At 36.2% G+C, this 13,488-nt stretch overlaps 1 protein-coding gene across 5 annotated transcripts in view; it reads left to right on the forward strand.

Annotated features, from left to right (window-relative positions):
• LOC110442105 (serine/threonine-protein kinase 32B-like) overlaps nucleotides 1-13,488 on the forward strand; it is a 116,645-nt gene that overhangs the window by 54,103 nt on the left and 49,054 nt on the right. For all 5 annotated transcript variants that reach the window (XM_021485543.1, XM_021485546.1, XM_021485547.1 and 2 more), the window contains exon 3: nucleotides 12,583-12,638. In XM_021485543.1, coding sequence (XP_021341218.1) covers nucleotides 12,583-12,638 — 56 coding nt within the window. The remainder of the gene's footprint in view (nucleotides 1-12,582; nucleotides 12,639-13,488) is intronic.

The following is a 13,488-nucleotide window of genomic DNA, read 5'->3' on the forward strand; positions in this document are numbered from 1 at the left end:
ATTCGAATGTGACAATACAAGATACCACTGTGACAATACAAGATACCACTGTGACAATACAGGATACCATTGTGACAATACAAGATTCCATTGTGACAATACAAGATTCCATTGTGACAATACAAGATTCCATTATGACAATACAAGATACCACTGTGACAATGCAAGATTCGAATGTGACAATACAAGATTTGAATGTGACAATACAAGATTCAACTGTGACAATACAAGATTCAATTGTGACAATACAAGATTCGAATGTGACAATATAAGATTCGAATGTGACAATACAAGATTCCAATGTGACAATACAAGATACCACTGTGACAATACAAGATACCACTGTGACAATACAAGATTCCATTGTGACAATACAAGATTCCAATGTGACAATACAAGATACCACTGTGACAATACAAGATTCCATTGTGACAATACAGGATACCATTGTGACAATACAAGATTTGAATGTGACAATACAAGATTTGAATGTGACAATACAAGATTCGAATATGACAATACAAGATTTGAATGTGACAATACAAGGCATGACTGTGATACCACTGTGACAATACACGATACCACTGTGACAATACAAGATTCCAATGTGACAATACAAGATCCCACTGTGACAATGCAAGATTCGAATGTGACAATACAAGATTCGGATGTGACAATACAAGATTCGAATGTGACAATACAAGATTCGAATTTGACAATACAAGATTCGAATGTGACAATACAAGATTTGAATGTGACAATACAAGGCACGACTGTGATACCACTGTGACAATACAAAATTCAAATGTGACAATACAAGATACCACTGTGACAATGCAAGATTCGAATGTGACAATACAAGATTCGAATGTGACAATACAAGATTCGAATGTGACAATACAAGATTTGAATGTGACAATACAAGGCACGAGTGTGATACCACTGTGACAATTCAAGGCACGACTGTGATACCACTGTGACAATACAAGATTCCACTGTGACAATACATGATACCACTGTGACAATACAAAATTCCAATGTGACAATACATGATACCACTGTGACAATACAAGATTTCACTGTGACAATACAAGCTTCCACCGTGCGAATACAAGGCATGACTGTGATACCACTGTGACAATACAAGACTCCAATGTGACAATACAAGATTCAAATGTGACAATACAAGATACCACTGTGCCAATACAAGATTCTACTGTAACAATACAAGATTTCACTGGGACAATACAAGATTCCACTGTGACAATACAAGATTCCAATGTGACAATACAAGATACCACTGTGACAATACAAGATTCTACTGTAACAATACAAGATTTCACTGTGACAATACAAGATTCCACTGTGACAATACAAGATTCCACTGTGAGAATACAAGGCATGACTGTGATACCACTGTGACAATACAAGATTCCAATGTGACAATACAAGATACCACTGTGACAATACAAAATTCCAATGTGACAATACAAGATACCATTGTGACAATACAAGGTGTGACTGACAATACAAGATTCCATTGTGACAATACAAGATTCAATTGTGACAATACAAGATACCACTGTGACAATGCAAGATTCGAATTTGACAATACAAGATTCGAATGTGACAATACAAGATACCACTGTGACCATGCAAGATTCGAATGTGACAATACAAGATACCACTGTGACAATGCAAGATTCGAATTTGACAATACAAGATTCGAATGTGACAATACAAGATTCCACTGTGACAATCCAAGATTCCATTGTGACAATACAAGATACCACTGTGACCATGCAAGATTCGAATGTGACAATACAAGATTTCACTGTGACAATACAAGATTCCACTGTGACAATGCAAGATTCGAATGTGACAATACAAGATTCGAATGTGACAAAACAAGATTCGAATATGACAATACAAGATTTGAATGTGACAATACAAGGCACGACTGTGATACCACTGTGACAATACAAGATTCCAATGTGACAATTTAAGATACCACTGTGACAATTCAAGATTCCAATGTGACAATACATGATACTACTGTGACAATACAAGATTTCACTGTGACAATTCAAGATACCACTGTGACCATGCAAGATTCGAATGTGACAATACAAGATATACAAGATTTGAATGTGACAATACAACATACCACTGTGACAAAACAAAATTCCAATGTGGCAATACAAGATTTCACTGTGACAATTCAAGTTTCCAATGTGACAATACAAGATACCACTGTGACAATACAAGATTCCACTGTAACAATACAAGATTCCACTGTGACAATACAAGATTCCACTGTGACAATACAAGATTCCAATGTGACAATACAAGATACCACTGTGACAAAACAAAATTCCAATGTGACAATACAAGATACCATTGTGACAATACAAGGTGTGACTGACAATACAAGATACCATTGTGACAATACAAGATTCGAATGTGACAATACAAGATTCCATTGTGACAATACAAAATACCACTGTGACAATGCAAGATTCGAATGTGAAAATACAAGATTCGAATGTGACAATACAAGCTTCCACTGTGACAATACAAGATTCCATTGTTACAATACAAGATTCCAATGTGACAATACAAGATCCCATTGTGACAATACAAGGTGTGACTGACAATACAAGATACCATTGTGACAATACAAGATTCGAATGTGACAATACAAGATTCCACTGTGACAATACAAGATTCCATTGTGACAATACAAGATTTGAATGTGACAATACAAGATTCGAATGTGACAATACAAAATTCCAATGTGACAATACAAGATACCACTGTGACAATGAAAGATACCACTGTGACAATACAAGATTCCATTGTTACAATACAAGATTCCAATGTGACAATACAAGATACCACTGTGACAAAACAAGATACCACTGTGACAATACAAGATGAGACTGACAATACAAGATACCACTGTGACAAAACAAGATACCACTGTGACAATACAAGATGTGCCTGACAATACAAGATGTGACTGACAATACAAGATATGACAGACAATACAAGATGTGACTGACAATACAATATGTGACTGACAATACAAGATGTGACGGACAATACAAGATACCACTGTGACAATACAAGGCACGAATGTGATACCACTGTGACAATACAAGATTCCACTGGGACAATTCAAGATTCCACTGTGACAATACAAGATGTCACTGTGACAATACAAGATTTGACTGACAATACAATATGTGACTGACAATACAAGATGTGACGGACAATACAAGATACCACTGTGACAATACAAGATACCACTGTGACAAAACAAGATACCACTGTGACAATACAAGATGAGACTGACAATACAAGATACCACTGTGACAATACAAGATTCCACTGTGACAATTCAAGATTCCACTGTGACAATACAAGATGTCACTGTGACAATACAAGATGTGACTGACAATACAATATGTGACTGACAATACAAGATGTGACTGACAATACAAGATACCACTGTGACAATACAAGATGTGACTGACAATACAAGATGTGACAGACTACAAGACTTTTGTCACAATAAGAGATGTGGTATTACACTTGAGAAGTTGGAACTCCCATTTTTGGTTTGAAGTTGTCATACCTTTTTATCCTCTAAGAAAATTGACAAAATTGAAACAACAATGATTCACAAATGTTTGAATGCCCTTTTTATACTCCTGTCATGTGTATAATGTAAGTATTCTGACCTTGATATTGTTTTGTTCAACGTTGTTGTTTATTTCTCAACACAATTGTCCGGTTTAAGTTGTTGGAAATCAAATTCATCATCAAAATCCAGGATAATCACAAATTTACAGAAATTGTGACATGCATAAAACCAATAGCAACTGAACATGCCATGCTATCTTTTATTTAAGCAATTGCTGAAGCTTAAAATGATGTTGAAATGCTGAGAATTTGTCCTCTTAAGAGAAAAATTACACTTTATCAGCTGTTGGACTTCATTTTCAGTTTTCAATATGAAAATCATCCTGTAAGGCTCTTAAACTAAATGTGTATGTATGCCTTCCAGAAGGCAGTATTTACCTAGTTATAGCTTAAGTCTTGTGTTCAAGATGGAATAGTGAAATGTTACGATTCCTGCATCTAACTGTAGATATCACACTAGGGCTGTCACAATATATTGGAAACCTGGTATATATCGCAATACACAGGCATATCGTATCGTATCGCAATTCATAAATGAAATATTGCTGTATCGCAATTTTTTTCAAAAGTTAATTTTCCCTCCAATACCACACCGTCTGACATAAACCAAAACATCTTCGCTAGCCAAGTGTTCGCTTCGTATACACTCCACTTATACCCTTGGCGGATATGGCAAGAGTGATTATTATAAGCTGATAGAGCACTGTTTTGAATACAATGAATTGTATTGTTTGTTGCTGGACAAATGTCTATTTTTCAGTCAGTAGAACCAACTGCAAGTTTAAGTCATAATGCTGCGAAAATGAAGATGTGTATGTCCCTGAACAATAACATTAAACATTATAACAGACACTGGTTCAAGGTTATTATACGTGCAGGGGCGTGTCTAGTTTGGATATCAGGTATGCATTCTGGACTTGAGTTGCGGTACGGAAAGAGTCAAAACAGGAATCTTGATAAGACGTACCAGGGCCTTTATACTGGTAGTTGTTATTCCTTTCTAAACTTTCAGCATTTAGGGTAATGACAACAACCAGGCTAACCTGTCATCAGTATACTGTTACCGGGTAGAATACTGTGCTTTGTGTCTTCGGCATGGTATTTAAGTGAGGTAGCACTCTAAAGTTGGCATCAGATCCACACCGTCACAAGGATGCAAATACACCAACATATATATATACCACCCCCAGCAGACATACATATATACATACTTTCATAAGACGTGGAGGCATGTCCTTAAATGACCTTAGCAGTAAATAAAATGCTTCATCTGTTCAAACCAATTAAATCAAACCATACCTCTTGATGACATTTACTGGTAATGAATCTAAACTTTACATTTGGAATGGCCAAGAATTTGGTTTGTATAGACTTACTTTTGTTAAGGAAATTCTAACAAGGATTCGGACCCAAGGTCATTAAACTGCTTTTCTCACAGAGTATGGGGGAATGTCAGTCTATATCTGCATGACTTAACCTCATTCTCCAAATGAGGACTAATTACCTGTGCACTGGACTTTTTGTTCTGCTTCATATACTAACTTCCTGGTAATTTCACCATCGGGAAAGATGATTTGTACAATTTTGATCACGATAATTCTGAACAATGACATGAAAAACACCCCCATCAACAACATTCTTTGATATGTTGATTACGACGTTGTTTGATGAGATACCTGCCACTTTAATTATACTTAATTAAGGTGCCACTTCAAAGATGCAGGTGCCCAGTAATTAGCACACAGTTCACCTGTCTGTCCTAACCCACACTTGTGTTTCCGGAGATTATCTCTCAGATTGAAAAATTATAGAATTTCTCGTTATGATCGATCATATCACTGTTAAATGTAGATGAGCATTATTTTTTTGTAAAGTTCAAGGTCACAGTTGTTTTCTCACCGCGACAAAGGAGCGAAAGCGAGACTTATTAGGTGTTGCCTTTCCGGCGGCGGCGTCTGAACATCAAGTTTTCGCATTTAACTTAATTGCACTGAAAGTATAAGTGCTAGACCAACTAAACTTGGACCATAGATGCATCTGAGGAAGTACATCTCAACCAATGCATCAAATGCTGGATGTGGCCTTCCTTTCCTGGTCCATTGACTTTGTCAGCATCTCCATCACCATTAAGATTTTGCATTTAAATTAGTTTCTTTGAAAAGTTAGTTTCTCTGAAACTATAAGTGCTACACCAACGAAACTTCATATCATTTCAAATGTCATCTAATGTACATTGAATTTATTTCGCCGAAATGTGCATTGGTGGTCAAAGCGAGACATATCAATCAGAATGGCTTGTTATTTAGTAAAATCAAATGAGGATTTATGCTCAAAAATACATTGTATCATCTATTCTGACCCATAGTTCAACTTTTATGTTCAATGTTATTTAGTGAACATCATATGTGAATAATGCATTATTAATAAGATCCCGAAATCCAAGGAGGCTGCCTGTCAAGGTAAAGGTCACTGTTCGGTGCTTCTGATAGGCTGAGATATATATCTCTAAAACTTTTGTACTGTTTGTACAATTTTTTTCAAACCTGATTTTAATTAGGGCTTAATTAGACACAAGATAGTGTAGTGTACCTGATGACTCAATGACATACTGTAAAAAATCAGATGTTTTTGTGAAGGCCCAAATTTCGTGGTTTCCTGACACAACCTCATTTTGGGTACATGAATTTGTGGATTACGAAAACCCACTCAAATGGCTTTATATCAAACTTGTAATTATTGATGGACCTATGATTTTGTGGATGAAGATTACTCACGAAATCAACGAAATTGTGGCAGATTCGATACCTACATATAAAGGGCAGTATCAAGGTACTGGCAACTGGTTGGTTGTTTTACTCTGGGTACTCTGGCTTTCCTCTATCATCAAAACCTGGTACATTCTTAAATGACCATAGCTGTTAAAAGGACGTCAAACACAAAATAAAAAAACGAATTGTCAGTCCTATAGGAAATCAAGTTTTTACAGAAGCTGTAACTAAACGCTGGATAATGATTCCTAGAAGAGATGGACTTAATGGAGAGTGCTGTTTTCAATTGTGCAAACAGTAATTTTATAGTTACGATGTCAGCTGACTGACAACACATACACTGTGGTGTCTATTTTCTGCCCAGATGTTCTGACGTGTATGTATTATAAGGAGTAAGAGACGAACATGCCACTCATGCAGAAAGCCAATTGGTGCGCAGGAAAAACCAATGTCACTTCCAGAGAATATGCAGACAAGTTTTATTGAATTAGGGTACATTTTATTCTACATGAATTTGACACTTGAACATACCAATATAATTTAGCAGAAATCTGTCTGCGAAAGCCAATTACTGAAGGGTGACATATGTCCGACACACCACACATTGCCGCCCTTATGGAAGATTATAATCCGTGAATTGTACAGGACCAGTCAAATCGATTACGGCAAATCATGGAGGCTTTCGTAATCTAAGCAATTAATAATCTGTCCATCATGTTTTAAATGATGGCCAGAAATCAGAGATGTTGATACTGCTTAATTTATTATATATTATAAGGATCCCTGACACCACTGCCAAAAACTGTAACGAAAAATTGGAGAAAAAAAAAATTCCGGCTCAACTGTAGCTTTGGTAGGTCATTTCTGAAGAAAAAATAACTATTATGAGAAATAAAGGAAAACACACAGTGCAAGGGGACAGGGACAGGGATCCTGAGGGACAAAGTCAAAAATCTGGTGTATTTCACAAGTATACATGTACATTCAAACCTGTTTATATGACTACCTCCATTAAGAGACCACTGTGTTAGGAGACAATGCTCTTTTAAAATTCCCTATTGTAGAGATTTCATGTTCTCCCCCATTAGACAGAGATATCTACACTTTCGGTCAGGCTCAGGGATATTTCTGTCTTGCTAAGGGTAAAGTCGATAGGAATCCCTCGTCATAACAATTGTATGACATCGCTGCAACATTCATTGACGTCACTAACCCTAGGGTAAAGACGAGAGGAATCCCTCGTCATAATGTTTAGACGTCACGTCAACATTCATTGACGTCACTAACCCTAGGGTAAAGACAGAGAGGAATCCCTTATGCCTTGTCATAACAATTGTATGACGTCACGTCAACATTCATTGACGTCACTAACCCTAGGGTAAAGACGAGAGGAATCCCTCGTCATAACAATGTTTAGACGTCACGTCAACATTCATTGAAGTCACTAACCCTAGGGTAAAGACAGAGAGGAATCCCTTATGCCTTGTCAAAACAATTGTATGACGTCGCGGCAACATTCATTGACGTCACTAACCCTAGGGTAAAGACGGAGAGGAATCCCTTATGCCTTGTCATAACAATTGTATGACGTCGCTGCAACATTCGTTTAAGTCACTTACCCCAGGGTAAAATCGAGAGGAATCCCTCGTCATAACAATTGTATGACATCACGTCAACATTCAATTACGTCACACCAACAATAGCCGATCACCACAGATAACTCATGGAGTTTGCTGGAAAACCGTGCTATCATTATTGCTTGTGTTTCATTCAGCCTCGCACTCTTGTATTTGATGTTACCAGATAAGATTTTAAATTAGTGAATATTGAACCAGTATTAAGAGACCACTTGTGATTATAATTATAAAGACAACAATTTTAAGACATCATTTAGATGGTCTCTTAATTAATACAGGCTTTATAGATTGTATATCCTAGGTAAATTTACGTATTTTCTAAGTACATGTGCTAGGAGTTGAACCTGAAACTACAGATTGTCCATGGCTATACTGATATAGCTTAAGGGAAGTTCCTACCCCAAAAGTGTCTGTTCCTGATCAAATCTATCACACAGACACTTAGAGTGTAAGGAATATATAGTCTGTATCAGGTCAAATTTGTCTCACAGACAGTGTACAAACCTAATTCCAAGCATAGTTAGGTGTCAAATTATACCTTGTTTTCCCCCCACTACCATTGTGAAATGAATACTTATGAAATATTTAATTGAAAAGCATGTTTTTTTCAAAAACCGTGTTTGTGACTTTTTTTTTTATGTGAATGATACATTTGAAGAATTAAAACAAACACCGACATATCTGTTGTCCGATTACGCTGAAAGCTATAATAAGAGGCTTATCATGCTTAGAAGATCTCTTCTAGATCAATAGTGAATTGTTTTCGGCTAATACTTGCTTCTTTGACACGCGGAGGTAATGCAGACTGATCACACATGACACTTGCAGAATGGAGCTCACAGATTAAGGAGTTGCGAACTGTTGCCGTTTACTGCCGAATCTCCAAGGATTCCATTTTCACACTTGTCCTGCTGGCCTGCATTGATTAGCAGACTTTGTCTGTGGTACCTGTCAGTGACTTGTGCAATGGAAGTAACAGGGCGTTGAAATGTCAACGTGTGATGTGGAGGTGGCGAATCCTGACTACATCATATTAGCAGCATTATTCACCGACACAGTAGCACGAAAGCCGTTAGAGAGTCTATAAAATTGTTCTTGTAACGAGTCGTTTCATAATGTTAAAATGCCCGCGTACTCTTGGTTGAACAAATGTATTATTCTGTACGTACGTAAGAACATATTCCTGCCTAAATATCATGAAAGTACACAAATAAGTACAAAAATGAGGAACTCACACTTTTCAAATAACAAAATGTATTAATCACTGACAAAAAATTGTTGCTTGATTAACTTTTCCAAATTTGGTACATTTTGTTCAGCCAAACAGGGATGTACACCTGAGACTGTGAAAGTCTTGACAGGCACTGTAAATAATAATAATAATAATAATAATAATAATAATTTTAGGTTCTTATATACCACTTTATCACAACCTAGTTCGTAGGTCGTCTCAAAGCTGTTCACAAATCATTATCCGTGGTTGTAGGGCCTTTGCAACCAGCCAATATCTTTCTCAATTCACTGGGGAGCATACAGCTGGTGCTGCCATTTCGGCGCTCACAGCTAGCATTCTACAATTGTAGCACTGCCCAACCACGTAGTCATTTACAGCTGAGATAAGAGTGGAACAAGCGGAGTAAAGTATCTTGCTCAAAGATACAACCCAGTGTCGTGCTGTGACTCGAACCCTCAACCCTTCGGTCACGAGCCCGGCATTCTTTAACCACTAGACCACTCTGCCTCGTATAAACATATAAGGTAGCCCTGGTCACTGGTAACCACCCGTGACCCGAGTTCTCCTACCCATGGTTTACAACCACATTGAACCTTGCAGTAATATTGATCCCTTTTCTGGAGTGATCTCCCTTTAACGGGTGTAATCCTTCTTGTAGGTTCGGTAATTTGACTTTTTCTTTCATTTAAGGATCCCCGTACGACTGCCAAAAAATGTAACTACACATTGGAAACAATTTTTTCCGGCATGACTATAGCTTTGATAAATCATTTCTGAAAAGAAAACCATCCCTTGCGAGACTCTTTTGAAAGAATAATAGAAATGAAATAAACAATATATAATCAACAACTGCGTTCTGAGTGTAAACATTCAGCATGGCTTGATCGGTATTTGAACCCTGTATGTCAGCTGGTTGGGGTATTTTCCCTCTAACCGACTTAGCTACCTAATCAGTGGAAGTATTTGTGTCCAACTGCGCTACATTTAATATCAAACATGAAATTAAGGGGAGGTAATTATGTACATGAAAAAACACAGTGCAGTGGGACAGGAATCCTTAACCCTTTCACCACTGTAGACCATAATGGACTCATCCAGATCAATGCATGGTAGAGTCTACTAAAGTTACATAGGGTGTTGATTCATTTCTTTTGTACACTCTTTAGTTAAAGCTACCGACCAAACATCTTGTTATAAACCAACAGTTGGTGATCATAACATAATGTCATATTCAAATTAAATATACAACATTTGATATAGCGCCCTATCTAGCTAGAATAAGCCACTCTAAAGCACTTTACAGTACATAAATATATAATTAATACAATTAGCACATACATTAATCAATACAGTTTTGAGGAATTAGCAGGAGCTGCCTTATCAGGCGCTAACTACCGGTGGATCGAACCCTGGACGGCTGCGTGGAAGGCCGGAGTGTTAACCACTTGACCAATCTGCCCATAAAACAGAATTTCCCAAATTACTTTCTGATTGAGGTTTGTCAACCAATTGAACTGATAACATGATAATAAATGTAACCTTTTCCCCCGATAAAAATGGCTTTTCCACCATCACCAAAAATTGTATCATGAACCACAAAAAGGCAACCAGAAAGACGGATTTAATTTCCTTTGTTGTTTTGAGCGTAGAAATATGTTTATAAAGAAATATGTTTATAAAGAAATATGTTTACAAAGAAATATGTTAACAAGGAAATATTTTTACGAAGAAATATATTTACAAGGAAATATGTTTGCAAGGGAATATGTTTACAAGGAAATATGTTTACAAAGAAATATGTTTACAAAGAAATGTGTTTATAAAGAAATATGTTCATAGTTTACAAAGAAATATATTTACTATGTTTACAAAGAAATATGTTTATAAGGAAATATGTTTACAAGGAAATATGTTTACAAAAAAATATGTTTACAAACAAATATGTTTACAAGGAAATATATTTACTATGTTTACAAAGAAATATGTTTACAAAGAAATATGTTTACAAAATAATATGTTTACAAGGAAATATGTTTTTAAAAAAATATGTTTACAAGGAAATAGTGTCAAAAAGTTGCATTTAATCCCTAACTACTGCCAACATCCTTAAAAGAACTATTGTTTTGAGGGGACACATCCAGGGTCTGCTGTTAGTGTCCGTTATTTCATTTAATAAATACTAAAACAGAATTGTATTTACTAACATTTTACCGATTGTCTTTTCATTTTCACACAAATAAACTCAACAACATAAAAAATGTCTTCCTCAATCAATTTCCCCAACACATATATCGTTTTTCGTTTGAGCAATGGATACACTATAGCCAAGGTCAAAAGAAATTTACTCCCTGTCATCATCTTCTGACAGGAAATCAATGGATATTTTAATTGACGAGAGATAAAGTCAGGCAAAAATAAAACAAACGAGATCTTGTGCTACATATATATTATACCGTTTCTTATTAATCTTGAATCTGATAGTGTCGTCTTGAACCTATTTCTGTAGAAATAGATTGAAACCAATATTAGGGATTGAATATATATAAGAACAGCAATTTCAAACTGATCGTTTGTTTCTTAAATCTTAGGAAACGCATACACAAGTTGGTCTTAAATTTGGAGTATTAACGGACATTAGGTAGCTAAGAAAATAATGCATTTCTTCTGAATAACCATTTTCTGATTATAGGAATTTAAATCCTTGCTGAAATGGAAATCAGTATCATAGTGTTGCCTCTGATTAAGTTTTCTTCCCACCTCCTGAACCTGACTGAATTGGCTGATTCAGAGGTTCAGTAAAGCCTGACAGGATCGTCTGTAACTGACGCTAACCCATTCACCCATAAAGTCACATTTGAACCTTACCAAATCAAAGACTGGGCAAGTCCAATTTAAATATTTAGGGGTGAATGAGTTAACCCTTTCACCCCCATGTAACTTTAGTAGACTCTACCATGCATTGATCTGGATGAGTCCATTATGGTCTACAGTGGTGAATGAGTTAACTAAATCATTCTTACCATTCCCAAATTGTTCATTTAGGCTGCCTTATTAGGTTCAATATGGTACAATAGATTATCCCTTATTTATTCCGTTAATCAAACATGTTATGAATATGTATCAGTATATTGTTAGAATAACTTTGTTAAGAATATGTATTTTGCTATCAAAATTTCTTAATGCATAGTTACATGTCGTAGTAATTATAACCTGTGTCTTTTTTGTCTCCTTTCAGTTAACTTTGACCATTTCCAAATTCTCCGAGCCATTGGGAAGGGAAGTTTTGGAAAGGTAAGTAATATATATATATATATTAATAGAATCTTTCACCCCCTTGGGGGTGAGATAGGAGAATCTCAACCCGAGGGGAAGGATTCTTAAGTTGCCAAACACGAGGCTTTGCCGAGTGTTTGGCAACTGAAGAATCTTTTCCCCGAGGGTTTAGATTCCTCTATCTTACCCACAAGGGGGTGAATGATTCTTTCTCTCTTACCCTGTTCTTCCAATGTGTATCATATACACAATGTAACGACAACGTTACATGCTAAATTCAAGGTTGACGTGTCGTTGATGGATTGTTGACGTGACGTCATTGTATTGTTGAAGTGACGTCACACCATTGTTATGAATAGGGGAATCCCCCCGTCTCAACCCTAGGGTGAGACAAGGAAATCTCACACCGGTAAAAGTGCGGATACACCTGTCCAGGTCAGAGAAATATATATATATATATATACACATATAGTGGTCAGAGAAGCATTATCAACGGAAACTTCCCAAATAACACTGGATCCTTGCAAACATTTGTTTGTAGAATACAAATTAATTACTGAAAATATATTTATCTGTCAAAAAGATATTTTGAGAGTCTCTACTCCATATTTGTTTTATCATTTTCAGACGAATCTTCATGTCGTTTTTTCCAGCTTCAGTATCTTTCTTTACGCTTCAAATTTGCCAGTATATGATAATCTCTTTGTCATTGTTTGCACACACACGATATCATTGGTCAACATTAATTGCGGTCATTATAAATTCTGCCTCGGCTTATGCTAGCCGAAGGGATTATTGTTTTTAAATATTAGTTATATCCTATTATATTTCTAGTTTTGTTTTTATGTAATGTAAGTGTTCAGTATAT

Source organism: Mizuhopecten yessoensis, unplaced genomic scaffold (assembly GCF_002113885.1).
Source record: "Mizuhopecten yessoensis strain PY_sf001 unplaced genomic scaffold, ASM211388v2 scaffold716209, whole genome shotgun sequence".
In the NCBI taxonomy this organism is placed as follows: Eukaryota; Metazoa; Mollusca; class Bivalvia; order Pectinida; family Pectinidae; genus Mizuhopecten; species Mizuhopecten yessoensis.